This window comes from Trichosurus vulpecula, chromosome 3, assembly GCF_011100635.1.
Source record: "Trichosurus vulpecula isolate mTriVul1 chromosome 3, mTriVul1.pri, whole genome shotgun sequence".
Lineage (NCBI taxonomy): Eukaryota > Metazoa > Chordata > Mammalia > Diprotodontia > Phalangeridae > Trichosurus > Trichosurus vulpecula.
The window spans coordinates 1079940-1097952 of NC_050575.1; the positions used below are offsets into that span (position 1 = coordinate 1079940).

General features: G+C 48.4%; 1 protein-coding gene across 1 annotated transcript in view; it reads left to right on the plus strand.

Moving 5' to 3' along the window:
- Positions 1-17442, plus strand: part of NRG2 (neuregulin 2) — a 244143-nt gene extending 226701 nt beyond the window's left edge. The window contains 6 exon segments of the mRNA XM_036752225.1: positions 6307-6330; positions 9427-9529; positions 11027-11150; positions 11692-11819; positions 15323-15547; positions 16773-17442. Of these exon segments, the coding sequence (XP_036608120.1) occupies positions 6307-6330; positions 9427-9529; positions 11027-11150; positions 11692-11819; positions 15323-15547; positions 16773-17442 (1274 nt within the window).
- The last annotated feature ends 571 nt before the right edge of the window (positions 17443-18013 follow it).

Consider the following 18013-nt stretch of genomic DNA (forward strand, 5'->3'; position numbering starts at 1 on the left):
ATGGCTTTTTCGAGGATTTGATGAATACGGATTAGACCTGGCTCTTAAGAGCATGAACTAGGAGCCACTAGAGAGTGGGTAGGAAAAAAAATAAAGAAAGAAAAGAAAATTGGGCTTGATGTTGGGAAAACCTTCCCAGCGATCAAAGCTGTCCAGAAGTGGTTTGGGTTATGAGTTCCCATTCTCTAATACTGTTTAAGTAAAGGCTGAGTGATCATCCACAGGGATGTCCAAAAAGAGGTTCTGTCAGAGCTGGACTGCTCTCAATTGGGCCATTCAACACTAGAGGGCATTTTTTTGGGGAGCTGATGTCACCCGAAGCTGGGTGAGGCCCTTCAGCAAGATCCCAAGCTTTTTCTTTAGTTTTGTTTTGTTTTCTTTTCTTTTCTTTCAGTAAGCTTCAGCTCCAGTACCCATCCTTCTTTCAATAAATGCTCACTTCCAGAATGAAAACAAGGGTGCTTAGAAACTGGAGCTTATGATCTATGTTGCTTCTAGGAAGTAAAGAATTAATTAGTAATAGACAATTCTATTTTGCCTTTGGTGCTTTGAGTTACACCTCTCTAAATGCTGTCAGTAACTCATTTGATCATCAGTTAAATTATTGAATTATCATGACCTTGCAAATGGCTCCTTGGCTACTTACTTTGGGCAGGCAGTTAATTAAGGTGCCCAATGCCCGCATCTTTTCTTTTATAGTGTGGTATTAGTGGATAAGAAAACCTGGGTTCAAATTCTATGTAACCTTGGGCAGGTCACTTGACCCCTCTAAGCCTCAGTTTCCTTACCTGTAAAATGAAGGGGTTGGGTGGTTGATTTCTAAGGTCCCTATCAGCTCTAAAATTTATGATTTTATGATTATCTCTGAGCCTTCATTTCCTCACCTATAGAATGGAGGGGTTGGACCAGATGATTTTGATCCTGTGCCCTCCAAAATCCCTTCCAGCTCTAAATTTGAGAACCCATGACCCTAGATGTGAGCTCCGGCCCTTTCCCACAAGGCTAAGTCAAGAATCTACCAGCCTATCTGAGATCTTCCTTCCTGACTACTGAGTCAAGCTTCACTTCTTTCACTCCAGCTGCAGCCCATCATGTTCCCACCCAAAGAAAAGTTACCTCCCGGGGTTGACTTTGCTTTTCTTAAGGCTTATCCAGAGGCCTGAAAGGGAAAAAAAAGGGACTGATGCATCAAAGCTCCCCAGGTGCAGTGACCCCCTTACTCCTCCAACCCTTCATTCCTTCTGGAGGAACAAACAGGAACCATTCCCAATCAGTTTCCTGTGCAGAGAGACACATGTTCCCCAGCCAGTGTCCATCACACAGTTCTCTCCCAGCTTCCTGGCTGTCATGCCTTTGTCCCCGAGGGTATGAGCAAATCGGCTCATTTGCGTGTCATTTGACGGGTGTGCCCTAGTATTCTGGGTTGCTTTGGCCAGTATGGAAATTCCCTGCTCAAAACAATTTGCATGCAACTTTCCAGTCATGGTCCTGTCTGGTAGTTAGCAGCCAGGGAAAGGCCAAGCAGTGAACCCAGGTACCATTTTAGATTACAGTGTATAGTCTGAAGGTTTGGGGGTTGGGGTTTTTTTTTAATTTGGGGGATCTTTGTTATTGTTTTTAACATTAAAGGCAAACATGGCTGCTCTGTAAAACCAGCCTGCTCTGGGTATGTGATGTCACCTGTATGACAGTTGGCTAAGTCCACTGTGACATCACAGTCTCACATGCGCTCAGACCTCTGCTCTAGGCTACTTTTTCAACCCTGAAGTGACCTCAGAAGGCCTGGATCTCCAGCATGGCCCTTTCAGATCTTAAAGACATATCTGGGCATATTACAGTGTAAGAGATAGCTCAGGCTTGGGTTATGAGTATGAATCAATCCTTGTTCCCGTGGGCAGCAGCCTTGTCCAGAGCTCCAAGTCTCCTGGGTCCCTGGGCCTGTTCTCAGTATTGAGAGTTCAGGCCTCCTCCCCTCAGGGTCACCTGTTATAACGGTTAAAGAGACAGGAGACCTAAGCTCTAATTTCTCCTCTTCCACTTATTAGCTGATTGACCTTGGCCAAGTTACTTAGCTCTTCTGGGTCTCAGTTACCTCCATCTGTAAAATGGGGATTGATAATTCCATACCTGTTTGAAAGCAAGGGATTAGATCAGAGAAGTCCTTAAGATGCCCCCAGCTCTAAACTCCTGTGAGTTCACTGACCCCCTGTGCTTCCTCCAGTCCCGTGCATTGTCTGCCAGTGTTTCAGAGTTCCTTATTTTCTCTGAAGCAAACTCTCTCATTCCCTTTGATATTCAAAGAGAATGAGAGCTCTGAGGCTATTTGGAACATCCCAGTTCCCCACGGAATAAGACTGTGCAATGGGGCAGGAAGGATTTCCAGTGTCTTACGCTGTACTCTCCGGGGGTATGAGGGTCCTCCCTGCCTCTCCCCATCCAGCAGTCATCTGGGCAACCCAAATTGTGAGGGTATGTGGATTTTGTGCCTGTACTTAGCGCCAGAAAGCTCAAGATAATGGAGTTTAGGGCAGGGGAAGGAAAGGGGGTGAGGAAGCCCCTGAGCCGCTGGACATGGGAGGCCAGTGCTGGCAAAAGAAGGAATGTCCTGAATCCAGAGAACCATGAGCACAAAAACCCCAATCTTCCCGCTTCATATGTAGTAGATCCTTGCCCAGACTCCTATAAGGAGTCTTAGAAGAGCTAATTCTCTTGCTACACATCTTTGGTCAGATTGTAAGCCCACAGTTGTAGGAGGCAGTTTCCCAGGGTAGTGATGCTTTGGGCACGATTCCTGATTGCTCCTCATTGGAACCCAGGTCCCAACCAGGCCATGTTCCTTATGACCTCATGACCCATTCTTAGCAGCAGGGCCGGGGGAAACAGGAGGACCAAAAAAGACAGGGTAAGGAACTAGATTTGGGGCTAGAGGTTTAATCCAGTCTTCAAGTAGGCCGGTGGCATTCACCCTCCTGCCTCATCCCACTAGAACTTCAGCCTCCAAGACAGCCAAGCCCTGTCATTCATATCATTGTCAAGAGTTTACCCAATCATGGAAATTGTTCTTTACCCATCCACACTACGGACCCCACCCAACCAATCTCAGAACCTTCTGTCTGCAACATTCATATTCCTTATTGTCAGCCCCCAATCGATCATGAGAATACTTAAAGCTTCCCCTGCCTCTACCCCAAAAATCTAGATTCAAAGCCCCCAGGAAACCCTACGAAGGGGGAAATAGAAGGGGCCAGAATAACTCTGACTCCTTGAAGGCTTAATTTCTTGGGGGATATGTGGACCAGGACCTCTTTAGATGATCAGGGTGAAGGAGCAGATTAGCCCTTCTCTGGTACACTCAGGGTTTGGTTTGGAGGGAAGATGATACGAAACATCTCTCATTCCTTTCCATCGTGCCCACCCTGCACTCCCATTGGCAGAGCTGATCCAGAAAGGAAAGAGAAGAGACCACAAAAACATGACCTTCACCCATCCAGAAATGGGTGGGTTGGAACCGAGAGCCTTCTAGGAAAGCACAGAATTGCTGAACTCAGATAATCTGGAATAGCTAGCTGTCTTTTCCCCACATCCCTTTCTCATGGTTCTGAATCCCCAAACTCTAGCATTCTATTCTAGAGGGCCAGTCTAGAGGGATACCACAGCCACACTTGGCTGTGACCCTACCCCTGCCCTTCACAAGGGTACAGGGAGCAACTGAAGGAATCTCATTTTCCGAGATCCATCGCCAGTAGAGACTAGCGTCTTCCTCTGGAGCTGACAGGATGGGTGGCAGGGACCAGATGCTTCCACCATTGCAGTAAGAAGCTGTTCTCAGCTCAGCTCAGCTTATTTTATGATCTAGGTAATTTGGCATTTGGATCGGGCTCCCTCTCTCAGTCTCAGCTGCAGCCACAGAAATCATCATCAGCTTGTACTTCCAGTCGGGTTCTTCAGTAGATTTTTGCCCCTAGCCAGCTCAGACCCTGAGAACAAAGTGGAGCACCTATCATTTGAACCCTCACCTGACTGAAAAGCCAACTGGCCTTGATCCTCTGCAGACTGGCTCTCTCTTTGTACCAGTTGGTGAAGATGCCAGATTTCCTCTCCTTTGTGGAGGCAGCTCAGCTTCTGTGGGGAGAATTGGAGCTGGGCCCAGGGCAGCAGGCCACGCTGGACTTAGAATCAGATTCTCAGAACAGGAAAAGAGTTTACTAATCATATAAGCCAGCCTTACCAATGACTTGGGGAGGGGGAGGAGGAGGGGAGAGGAAAGGAATAAGCATTTCTATAATACCTGCTCTGTACTGGGCACTGTGCTAAATGCTTTGCAAATGTTCTCTAATTTGATCCTCACAGCAACTCTATGACATTATTATCAACATTTTTACATTTGAGGAAAGTAAGGCAAACGGGTTAAGTGACTTGCCCAAGGTCACATAGCTAGTAAGTGTCTGGGGCTGGATTTGAATTCAGGTCCTCCTGACTCGGCTCCGTGTTCTGTCACTGAGCCACCTAACTGCTTCCACTTTGGTATGCTTAACCAACAGAGACTGACCAGAACTCTAATGCGGCCTTAGGCTGCGCAGAAAGTGACAAGGTCCAGGACTAGGGAGGGTTTCTTCTGCTTTGCCACAAAAGGGATAAGCAGGAGCAGTGGGCCTAAGCTTCAGAGACAATTTAAGGTAAAGAAAAGATCCTAATGATTACAATAATCCCCAGTGGGAATGGACTGCCTAGGGAGGTGTTGCAGGGGCCCTCTCACAGGGGGTCTCCAAGCAAAATCTGGACGAGCTCTTTGTCACATACCTCCTAGAGGGAATTCCTGTCCAGGCTCAGGGAGAACGAGGTGGCCTAGGGCCCCCTCCCCCACTTGGAAGTTCTGTGATTCTGGCCCATGAAGGAATCTTCTCTAGAACCTCCCTAACAGGGCACCTCTGCAGACTAGGAAAACCTAGTGACAGGGAACTGCCCTGGCTGTCAGAAACTAACTATTGCTGCCGATTTGCGGCCACATCAAGTTGGCGAGAGCTTGTAGAGAACAGAATCCCCCCCAAAAAGTCTGAACACAATCAGTGAGAGGCAGGACGGTGCTGTGAACGAAGGAGCTGGTTTCAGAGCCTGGAAGACCTGCTTCAGGCACATCCTGGCCATGGGACCCTAGGCAAGCTTCTTAACCTTTCAGTGTTCTAGGCAAATGCTGACCTCTGTTGGTAGAGCAAGCCAGTGGAGTCAGCGGCGCAGTCCTTATCCCTCCGACTGGGGACTGAGTCACCTTTCTTTGCCTCTGGTAACTGATTCTGGATGTGGGGAGAGCAGGACAGCTAGGTGAAGAACTCCAGGCCCCTCAGGGAGTTCCTTACAGTGTATTCTGCTTTTTTTCCCTCCTGAGGCTCAGATCTAGCTTGGTCATCACCTAAAAAAAGGTGAAAACAATACTTGCCTTGTTCACCTCATTGGGGCATTGTAAGGAAAGCATTTTTGTCAACCTTAGAGTGACTGTAAGTGGATGGATTAGTCAGATCTGACAGCGTCAGGAAGATAACCAGGCCTTATCGATGGGGATGCGTTCAAGATATTTCTACGTCCTGATTCCTTTATTTAAAATATGTTTTGACAAATTTAAAAAAGACTTTTTCTGGTTAAAAAATTGGACTCATCCTTTAGAAGATAGGTCTCACCTGCCCATTGATTTGAGGACGCAGAGATATGGGGAGCATACACACAAGTATGAGGGAATGCACGTGAGAGCGAGGCAGGGACAGATGGCGGGCGCGCTTTACGTACTTGTCCCCGGAGATAAGGGAGCATGGGCTTCAGCCTCAGGGAGAAGGTAAAGGAAGAAAAATTGAGTCCATGTACCTGTCCATCTCCAGGGGCCTGCTGCTGCTGAGGCATGGCTCCCCTCTCCTCCCGACTTCCCTTCCTAAGTCAGGTATCCTCTCCGAGTCCCATCCTATCCCCAAGAAACACCCCTCCCAACATTCACCAACTGACTTTTCTGCCTCCTCTGCCTCCCCACCAGGTACTAACCAACATGGTTCATCTATAAAGAACCTGGCCTGCCTGCTGACTCTAACCTCTCCTCTCTCCAGCCCCCTCAGGGGCTCTTGGGGGGCAGGGGGATCAAGGGGAGGGAGCTAAGGGGGCCGGGAGGGGATGCTACTAACTTGCTTCAACCTCACAGGCTGGCTGCCCAGTATGTCTGAAGAACCCTGACCAATGTCTGTCTCTTTCTCTTTCTCTCTCTCTCTCTTTCCCCCGCCTTCTGCCTCCCCCCACATTTCCTGGCCCTTCTCTCTTCTGAACTGTCAGAGCACCTTGGATTTGAATTAAAGGGTACGAAAACTCCATTATTGCTCAGACCCCATTCGCACTTATCCACAGTTCCTGACATCATGTGTGCTGGATTGATTTTTTTTCTTTCCAAAAGAAAAAAAAGGGGGGATGATTCCAAAAATCAGCTACCCTACCTCTTAACCGGGTTTGGGTGGGGGAGGCTAGAAGGGGAAGGAAGTCCAACATCATCATCCTGATTAATTTTATGGAAAAGAAAGGTCCTCACCAGGGCATGTGTGTGCCTGCATGTGTATGGTATGTGTGTGTATGTGTATCCATGTACACACTCCCAAGCAGTCTATGATCCCCTTTGGGTGCTGAGGGAGAACATACTTGCCTTGGCCTTTCCTCCTAGCATCTCCAAGGCCCTTATAGTGAGGACAAGAAAAAAAAAAGATACTTTGTCTTGCTCAGCTTAGAGCAGCAACACCCCCCCCACCCCACCCCACCTCAGTGCCTGAGGTGTGACATATCAGAGGCATACAAGGGGAAAGAGGCAATGTGTTGGACCATTCCTAAGAAGAGGGCCAGTCTCCCCTCGCCCACCCCCCACCCTCACCCTGGATGGGGAAGCCCTGGCATGGCTGTCTGCAGCTAGGACTGGTCTCATAGTTCAGAGAAAGCTGTATAAATACAGACACTTTGGGAAGTGGTGTTTGGAATCCACAGAAGGTGGACATCCCCTTAAACTGGACTTTAATCTTGCTCCTCACTTCATTCTCTCTCACTTCCCCATTGCTTCTCACCCTGTGTCGGGTCACGGCTGAATCATTCTGTCTCTTTCATCATCCCCTCTGCCCTGATTCTGTGAGATTCATCTCGCTCAGTTGTGGCTTTTTGGCCTTTGTGTGCTGTGTGCTGGTGACTAGCAGCCATGTGGCCTGGGTTTGGGATGGTGACTAACGTCTGTCTAGCAATGATCCAGTAGGATCTGGCTCAGCCCAGCCCTTAAAACACCACCCCCCACTGAGGTTAGGCCTGGATTTCTATACCCTGAGTGAATCCTGGTGTTGGTCAGGACTTCTGGCTGAAAAGCTTCCCTCCCCCAAGGAGAACCTGGTCTTGTGTAAAGACTCACTTCAGCCAAAGTGTCCAAGAACCCAACGCTACAACCGCTGATACTGATAAGATGCATGTTTGGGGTGGTTGAGGTTTTTTATTAGAATGGGTTCATCGTAGGCACTCATTCTGGTCCCCAAAGAAGCTCCCATGGGCATGAAAAGGACCTCTTGGTAGCAGATTTGGGGAGATAATCTCCCCCTGTTGCCATCCTCAAGCACACGCAGGTGTGGAGATGTATGTACTTTCGTATGTCTCTGTCCGTGTCAGTGTATGTAGCCAGATCTCCACTATAAGCTTAGCTTTGCATACATTTGTATGTTGTGTGTATATATGCATATATGTCTGACCTTGTATGTAGGAGCATCACAGTGAGGACCTGCCATTGTACATTTACTTCTGCATGTATCTGTGTACATCTGACTTTCTGTGTGTGTTGGAATTATCTCAGCATATCTCTGTGCCTGGATGTAGCTTTGAATGCATATGTGGGAATATGTACAAATATACAACGTGGTATGCCACGTGCTGTCCTGTAAATGTCATGAGAGTTGGAAGGCCAAGCTTTGCTGCATTTTGGATCCATGATCTCTCCCAGACCTGGTTTTCTAGCCTGAAACTAGTGAAGAAACATGGCGGACCAAATCTTCCCTTCTTTTCCCTCAGCCTTCAGGGGGACTAGATGGGACATTTGATCCTAAAATTCCAGGTCCAGAATCTTCTGCCCCACACAGCTAGTAGCCCTGTCTTCTTTTTTCTTCTTTCTTCCATCTAGGAATACGTCCATAATTCACCATGTGTGAGAGACAGTGGGAGGGTCAGATTTGAGTTCAGGTTTGAGCAGTGGTGGAGAGAAGCTTAGAATCCAGAAAACACATGGTGTCTTCTCTATCAGGGCAGGAGTCATTTAGAACTCCACCTCGTCAGGGCCCTGAATTAGGTGAGAAGGCTTGGTGTTTTGATCCCTAATAGGCATGTCCTACCTCAGTTCTCAGGGACGGATGGCAAGCTCCATGTCCACAATATCCATTGTACTAGAGAGAAAGCTCTAGCTCCCACAGCCATGGGTCCTAAGGACAGGGTGGGTCATGGTACCTCAGGATCCCTTCTGAGGTCCTTGGGACTAAAAGGGCTTATAGTTCAGCCATCCTTTAGGGATTGACGGCTTCTGCCCTAGCGCCTAAGGTTCTCCTTCTCCTTTCCCAACCTCCTAGAGACCCTTCACTCATCACTTGTGCCCCACTCCTTTCATATGACCAGAACAAAGTACAGTTGTTGTTTCTTATCTGGGGGAGAAGGGATCAACTGGTGGCTGAAGCAGACCTCTCCTCAGGGCTCTAACTAGAAAGGGAAGACAGAATAGTTCTGATCCCTGCTGGGAACAACTCCTAGGGGTACAGGGTGGATTGTGGAAGGTCAAAGCCCCAGAGGGTTTTGGTTAGTCTGGGTTGTGCTGCTTCCTGAACTGTGACAGGGGGTCCAGACTGTGGATTTGGAAGCATCCTGGTTGGCCCATGGCTTCTTCTGAGTCCGTCTCTGGCCATTGTACCCATCTTCTTTTCTCTCATCCCCCTTACATCTCCTCTTTGGCTTCCTGGCTGCACCATCACCTTTATTCTCTGGACTGTTCTTCTTCCCCTTCCCCCTCCTCATAAGTTAGGGTGCTGGGGGTCAAAAGAGGAGATGCTGGAATGGCTGAGCTTGAGGGTTGAGGGAGAGGGGCTGTGTCAGGGTAGTGGGTGGGCTATAGGAGTAGTGTTGCCAGGGGACATAAGAGAGTTGGGGGATGCTCCAGAGAGGAGGGAGGAGCGTTGGCAGGAGGCTAGAAGAGATCCAAGAAAGAACAGAATTTGATGGAGAGCCCTGAGTTTGGGAGGTTTCTCCAGACATCATCCAGGGCATCTCCCCAAGGTTGACCAGGGGCTCAGAGTGTCAGCTTCCCCTCAACTCCAGAAGTCAGTAGCTAGGGTCCTGCTCTGCTTATCCCCATCCCTCCCCCCACTCCTAGTAATTGGCCTCCCTCCTGCCCCCTTGCAGAAGCTGAGGAACTCTACCAGAAGAGGGTCCTGACCATCACAGGAATCTGCGTGGCGCTGCTTGTTGTCGGAATCGTCTGTGTGGTGGCCTATTGCAAAACCAAGTGAGTGAGAGCCGAACAGACAGATGGACAGATAGAGGTCTGAGGACTGAATGCCTTGGTGTGGTCCTTCCAGCAGACCTACCTGCTCATCAGAAGGAAATGGTCCCCCGAAAACTGAAGAAACACACAGACACCCATGTGGTCTCTGCTTCAGGCAGCCAGTACCTGGAACTCTAACCCTGGGCAGGAGAATACTCGTTTAAGGGCCCTGAATCTAGCCATGAGGAATTTCACTTCCATCTACAGGACTCACCAGCCCCAAAGCCACAGGCCCATATGAAGATTCTCTCCATATCATCCACTTGGTTGGTCTCTGCCCTTCTGTGTCATCCAGCCTCAGTAGCTAGGGATGGAGAGTCTAGATAGAAGTCCAAGGTCACAAGTTCCCACACGGTGCTGCTGGCCCAGCCCACAGCTCTCTTTCCTCTGGGAGAGCTCTCTTCTTTTCCCTTTAGGTCTCCTGGGCCCCTTCTGTCCTGAACAAAGAGAGGAGAGTGACATAAGGCACAGGACAGGGGAGGACAGGGAGGAGGAAGGTTTTGCAGGGGAAGACCAGAGTAGAGATTAGGGTTTGGATAGTTCCTGGTGCACCATGTTAGCGTAGAGTCCTAGCATTGTCATAGCAAAGGGAGAGAAAGATGATTAAGACGTTGTCACTACCATTAAGGACCTCATAGTATAACTAGAGAAGCAATGCACAAACACACAGCAAGATAACAAACAATGAAAAGCATTATAAACAGTCAGAAAAGGAAGAGAGATAGATCGCTGTGGCCCCTAGAGTGGTCTGGGAAGTCTCCGTGAAGGAGGTTGGAGTTGGGACGGGTGATGAGAATCCGAGAGAGGATAGTTCAGTGCCAGGGAAGGTTTTGGAGTGAGAAGACACTCGCCGTGTTTGAGGAGTAGTGAAAAGATCGGTGGGGTACGGAGCCAAATTGGACAGGATCTTGGAGCTCAGTGGTTTGGAAACTCCATACAGTGTGTGCTCAAGACTGAGCATTTTAAGTAGAAGGATGATATGGGGTAATTTGGCTGTCCTATCATCTTATGTTTGATGGGGGCACAGAGGACAGGATGGTGGATGTGATGGCCTTTTGGGGACCTATCGCCCTGTGCGAGAACCCTAAATCCGGCTGCTGCTCCCACACCTTTCTGTAGGAGTCAGGTGGAAGAGGATGCCTGGAAGGGAAAGATAATAGAAATAAATCATGGAAAAGGAACCGTAGATTGTTAAACCTCAGAAAGATGGAGGAAATTATCTAGTGCACCCTCTTCATTTTCTAGATAAACCAAGACCCAGAGAAAGAAAAGCTATGTCCAAGGTCCTGTAGCTGGCTAGGGCCAGTTGGGACTAGATTCCCTCCCCGCCCATCCCCCCACCCCCACTCCCAGTTCTCAGGCCTGGACTTTTCCCACTACACCACACTTCATGGACAGGGAAGTAAGAAGATGCTAGGGTTCCATGTGAAATGACTTGTCCTTCCTTCCTCCTTCCAGAAAACAGAGGAAACAGATGCACAACCACCTTCGGCAGAACATGTGCCCAGCCCATCAGAATCGGAGCTTGGCCAATGGACCTAGCCACCCCCGACTAGATCCTGAGGAGATTCAGATGGCAGATGTGAGTGGCACGTGGGCTCCTCCTGTCTGTGCCCAGGAAGACAACGGCCTTGTGTGGGACTGGCTCACTGGCATCCCCACACCCACAAAACAAGAAATGAGACTGGGAGATGACAGTGATTTAGTGATGGGAGACTCGGGCTATTCAGCCCCTCAGAATGTTTATTGACCAGGTCCTTTGTTGGCACTTGAAGTCGGCTCTCTCCTTGCACAGCTGCTAATTGAATTATTCTTCCAGAGGAGCTGTGCCTTCTCTATTTAAATTATTGTTTAATATTTTTATTAACGTATTTATTAAATTACTATTTAAATTCCTCCTGTCTTGTAAACACACACACACACATACCCACTCAAACACCCTGGCACATAGTAGGCACTTCTAAAATACTTATTGACTGACTGGCTTTAATGCATCAGAGTAGTCCCTCCTACACTCTTCACTAGCAGGTCCAGATAGGTTCAGAGCAGCTAAATCAGGGTCCTGTTGTTCCTGGTTTCCTCAGTTCTCATGTCACCCATATGCCTTTCTCTCTCTGTTCCAGTACATCTCCAAAAATGTCCCTGCCACTGACCACGTCATCCGGAGGGAAACTGAGACCACATTCTCTGGGAGCCACTCCTGTTCGCCGTCCCATCACTGCTCCACAGCCACACCCACCTCCAGCCACAGGTGGGGATACCTGCTCCATGCCCCCAAAAGACTCCCAACTTCTCCCTAACAATTCATGATGGATTTACCCAAGCCCTTCCTTGAAGAGGTTTCTCTTTCTAGCCCTGACTATAGGAATAAGGGAAGCGCTTCCATAGGTTTATTCCTTGCTTGCATGTGTGTCTTATTTGTCCCAAAACATTATCCTTGAAGCATCAATGCTTCCCTTTCTTCTGGGCTCTGTGGCTTGGTGAACAAGACTGCGTTTTCCCTCCCTCTCCCCTTTGTGAGATTATGGACTAGAATTTTATATCATCTTAGCCTTTGTCTTTCCAGACTTGTCCTACACACAAACCTACACCTATACACCTATCCACAAATGCACATATTCATTCTCATTCTATCTCTGTCTATTGATCGGTGTTAGTCTGTCTATCTCTCCCTTTCTCTCTCTCATACACAACACTTATACCTTGAAAAATGAAAGAAATTGAACAGACAATCATATTCTTCCTTGAGTAGCACAGTGTCAAGGGCTCCTAGTCATTGGCACTGTGGTCAGAAAGAAGCAGCAGGCATGGGGAGGAGGGTGAAATAAGGGCGTAGCCAGATGTTGACGTGATGGAGCAGAGAAGACAGCAAGAAGGGAACCAGCCATGACAGCGTTGGTCAGTGCACATACCCGGGGAGGATGCGAAGGAGGTGGCAAGGGAGGAGACTGGCACGCTCTGTTCCCATTGGCTCAGAGGTCGTGCATTGGGAGAGAAGGGTGATTGCTTTTGCTCCGTGTGTTTGTTGGATGTTGGTGACATAATAATTTGCATGCTGAAAACCCATTGGTTAAATTGATATGATAGTCGTATTCAAATGTTTGAGGACTGTCTTATGTCCTTCAAGAAGGATTATTCTCCTTGGGCCCCAGAGCACAGACCAAGGACCAGTTAACCATGGATTTAATATAAGAAAGAACTCCCTGACAATTAGTGCCAGGTCTGTACTCGTCAGAGGTCCTAGAGAGAAAACTCCTGTTCATGAGTATGAGTGCGTTAAACTAGATTATCTGTGAGGCCTTGTTTGACCCTGAGATTCTAAGATTCATGGGGGACAGTGAGTGTCAGACCAGTTTGGCTGGATTCGTGACTGTGAGAAATCAAGTAGAAGAGATAGGTACCTGTCTTCTTGTCAAGGATCCCAAATGTCATGTAGACCCGTGGTGTCAAACTCATATAGAAACGGGGACCGCTGCACCACACAGAAGTAACCCTACAGGTTGTGCATATTGACTTAGGAAACCACACGTCAGCATGTTCCATGTGCTTTTGCATTTTCACTTTATTTTGTTAAATATCTCCCAATTTTATTTTAATCTGGTTGGGGCCACATTTGAGAGTGTTAGCGTTATGAGCCATGTGTGGCTGGCGGATCACACTTTTAACACCTTTGTTGTAGATGATAGGAAGCCACTGAAGTTGGATTATTGCTTTCTGATTGGTTAACCAAAGTATGGAATGAGAAGGGGGCATTTAGTCTTGGTCCTATAGGGCTGAGACAGAATGAGAAGCCCAGATTCTAGAAGTAGAGAGCCCTTATTGTGTTACTGACACTGCCTAATTCACGTCCACAAATGTTTTTTAAGCGCTTACTTTAAAACACGCACAAGGCATTCTGCTAGGGGCTGGGGTTACAATGACAGACACAAAGCAGTAACTGCCGACAAAGATCATATGTTCTACTCAGGGGAGGACACAGGGTGTATGCAGATAAGTAAATAAAATGCAATTGGCATTGTGGGGGAGAGAAGATTCATGGACGTCTTCATTTCACATAGGATCTGACAGCTGCGCTGAGCCATGAAAGAAGTGAGAGAGTGCGGGGTGAAGATACAAAGAGAGTGTTGAGTTCAGGGAACTACAAATAGGCTGGTTCTATTGGCCCTAGTGTGTGAAGGGAAATAACATGGCTGGGTGTGGAAAGGTCGGCAGGAACCACGATGTAGAAAGATTTAAGTGCCACGTGGGGGTGGGAGAAGGTAATAAGCATTTATACAGTGCCTACTATGTGCCAGGCACTCTGCTTTTTCACACTTTTTCAGAAAAAATACAAATATCTCACTGGATCATCACAAACAACCTTGCAAAGTAGAAGCTATTCTTATCTTCATTTTACAGTTGAGGCAAACCGAAGGGAAGTGAGTTTTGCCTGGTTGAGGATTTTGCATTTTATTCTAAGGAGATGAGAAACTGCTGAAGTTTTTTAAGTAGAAGAGCAGCATGGGAAAGCCTAGGTTTTAGAAGGATTAGTTTGCCAGCTGTGTGGAAAATGGATTGGAGAGGGAAGAGAGTGGGATCGGGGAGACCAACTGGAAGGCAGAAGAAGTCCAGGGGAGAGGTGAACGGAGGCCTAAACTGGGCTGGCAGCCACGTGAACGGAGAGAAAAATAGGGGAGATCCACAAGATGCACAGGAGACTCAACAAGTCTTGACAACTGACTGGATGTGGGGGATGAGGAAGAGTCAGTCTGTGAACTTGAGTAACTTGGAAGGATCGACTGAAATGGAGAAGGGTGGGGGAGGGCTGGAGTTGGGGGGAAAGATCATGAATTCTGTTTGGGACCTGCTGAATTTGAGGTGCTGATGAAGGTTGTGTGGTTTGTCCTTCATGACGTCAGGGACATGATGGCATGACTTGCAGTTGACTTTGATTTGAGTGAGGGAGGGCTGTGCAAAGTCACCAGCCTCACTTTCTCCTCCAGAGTCATGTGGGTCCAGTGGCCGGATATCCATCAGGATGCCAGGAGATGACCCAGGAAAAGTGCCCTATTGACCACAGCTAGAAGACTGGAGTTGTGGAAAGAGAGTAGACCCTACCATCTGGATATGTAGATCAGAGAGTCATCTATGGAGAGATGTTCGTTGAAAGAAACTCTGTGGGAATTGCTAAGATTATCCCAAGAGAGTGGACAAGAAGAGGGCCCTAGATGTACCTGCTAAACCATCAAGAAATTGTTGTTGATGATCCAGCAAAAGAGACCGGGAAGGAGAAGAACCAGGAGGAAACAAGCCAAGAGAGCAGAGAACAGGCAGGAGAAGGCAGAGGAGAAGCTAAAAAACTCTTCTTGAATCTCTCTCCACCTTCACATTACCTTCGTATTACCTTAGGCACACAGATTTAGAACCAAAAAGACCAACTCCCTCACTGTATATAGAAGAAAACTTCAGCCTAGGGAATCCAAGTGACTTGCCTAAGGTCACACCAACAGTGTCAAAGGTGGGATGAAACTCAGATCCTCAGACTTTTCAACCACCAAGCTGCCTTGTGGTGACTTGCCTGTATATTGTGTACATTTTCTATCTCTCCAGTAGGATGGAAGCTCTTTAAAGGAAAGGCTGTCTTGGTTTGTTGTTGTTTTTTGGCCTTCTTGGTGTTCTCAGCACCTTGCATCGTTCATCATTTAATAAATGCTGCATTTTAGTTGGGCTTCCCCATCCATACCCTAAACGTCCTCTATCGTTTTGCCTCCCCAGGCACGAAAGCCACACGTGGAGCTTGGAGCAGACAGAGAGCTTGACTTCGGATTCCCAGTCGGGTATCATGATGTCATCCGTGGGCACCAGCAAGTGTAACAGCCCAGCCTGCATCGAGGCTCGCGCCCGGCGCGAGGCAGCCTGCAACATGGAGGACGAAAGGCGGTCAGCCATGCCGTACCATGACTCGGTGGACTCCCTCCGGGACTCGCCACACAGTGAGAGGTCAGCCCTGCCTCCGACTACTCTCACACCCTTTATCCCATCCTGCTTCATAGCTGTCTGACCAACGGTGACAGCTGCCTAAATCATCCTAACAGCAAACCCTTATTTGTATCTGGTGTTTTAACAGGCAAGGTCTCAATCAGTTTCACAACACCTTGTGGGGTAAGTACCCCTGTGAGATAGGCAGATTGTCATCCCCGTTTCACAGCTGAGTCCCAAAGAGGTTAAGTGGTTTGCCTAAGATTGTGGAATAAGCTAGGTGTCATGCTTCAACGCTGAGGTTTTCTAGAGAACGGTAGGAGCAAGCTAAAAAAGAAGGTACATGGAGTATGGTTGGGGACACTGCGATCGCTGAGACAGAAGTATAGCAGAAAAGGATCAGGGGGTCCTGCAAGTCCTGAGACTAATAGCTAAGGTCCCTTCCAGCTCTATAATTAAATAATTAGGAAATGGTGGTTTGGCTCCATTGCTTTAGAATGCTCTCGAGCCCCTGTGTAACATAGGAGAACAAAGAAATCATCCTTCCTCTTCCCTACTTGGCTCTTAGAAATTTGTCTTTGAGACTTGCGTGGGCTCGATTAGCCTCCTCTCCTACCAGATGTGTCCGGTAACAGGTTCCCACCTGTCTAGGGGAAGGGTGTGCAAGGTGAGGCACTGGGAAGAGAAACGGATTTCCACTTTGGTGGGGTATGCATAAAGGTGAAATTCTGGGCATCGTGCTCTACGTGGGATTTGGACAACCTGGAGTATGTCTAGGCCTCATGTCATGCCATGGGCTCATATCATGCTCCACATGATACTTGGCTTCAAATACTTAAATGAGGGGTTAGAATTTTGAGTGGCTCTAGAAGTTAGAACGAGGACCAGTGGGTGGAAGGTTCCAGAGGGGGAAGAGGGGGCAGGTTCAGGGGGACAAAGATCTTTCTAGTAACTATGGTTTCCAGCAGAATACACTGACCTTGTGTGGTAGTGAGTTCTCCAGCAATAGCTCTTGGGGATCTTATGGGGCATTGGGTGGGGACTCAAAATAAATTACTTCTAAAAGTTCTTCCAACTCTGAGATGCTACTTTAAAGTACGAATGTTTTCCCCAGGAGCCTCTCTTCTGGTGTACCCAGCCCGCACCCTAGTTCATTTCTGCCTCTGTTCAGGGGCCTCAATATTAATCTAGGGAAGGGTTAGGTAGGCTCCTGAGGACCCTAGCTGCCTCTTGCCTCTCTTCCCAGGTATGTGTCAGCCCTCACCACACCGGCCCGCCTCTCGCCTGTCGACTTCCACTATTCCCTGGCCACGCAGGTGCCTACCTTCGAGATCACCTCGCCAAACTCAGCCCATGCTGTCTCACTCCCCCCAGCTGCACCCATCAGCTTCCGTCTCGCCGAGCAGCAACCCCTCCTGCGGCACTCGCCTGCCACTGTGGCCCCCGCCTCTGACATGCAGCGTAGCTATGACAGCTACTACCCGCCCCGCCGGGGCTGTTCCCATGACAGCATGGGAAGTCTGCCTGCCAGCCCCTTCCGAATCACCGAGGACGATGAATACGAGACTACGCAGGAGTGCGCGCCCACCCTTGAACCGCCCAAGAGAACATCTACAGGGCATCGGCGGTGGAGGAAATCCAGACTGAATGGGCACATGGCCCAGCGGGCGCGGGCCGTCCGGGACTCCTTCTCACTCAGCAGTGCCTCCTACAGTGAGTCAGATGAGGAGCTGGTGGCCGAGTGCACCCCTTTTCTCAGCATCCACACCTCGGACATGCTGGGCACGGACTCCCCCCCGCTGTACCAGCCAGTGGACAGCAGGACTTATTACTCCTTAGACAGACACAGCGCCCAAGAGAGCAGACACAGCCGTATCACACACCCACGAGGGAAACAAGACTCCGCTCCCCTCTAGGACCCGCTCTTCCTCCCCTTCCCCACCTCGCCCTCCTTCCCCCACCCCCACTCCCTTCTCATGTCCCTCCTTCTTCTCCCTGTATCTTTAAGGAGAACAAAAACCACACACTTGGAAAGAAAAAAAAAGAAATAAAAATATTTTTATTTTATATAAAAGGAAAACTATAACAAAATGTTTTATTTTCATTTTAGCAAAAGTTGTCTTATAATAGCTAATAGCAAAGACTTTTTTATAGGAAACTCTATTTATATGTAACATCTTGATTTACAGCTTCGGAAAAAAAAAGAAACAAAAAAAAAGGAGAGATGGGCCAATTTTTTGACTATTTAATAGAAACCTATATGTGGTGCCTTTTTGCTGTACGCTAATATGGAGCTCCTGGAGAGAAGGCTGTGGCCACCTCCGCTGTCCAACAGGTTAGTGATCGACTCTGGCCACCCCAAACCCACCATTTTGCCTCCTCTTTCCTTCCCCCCCCCCCACCCAGAGATAATGCTCACCCCACTCCCAGACTGGAAAAAAATAAAGAGGAACAGGAACTAGCCAGAGTGAAGAGAGTCAGAGATGG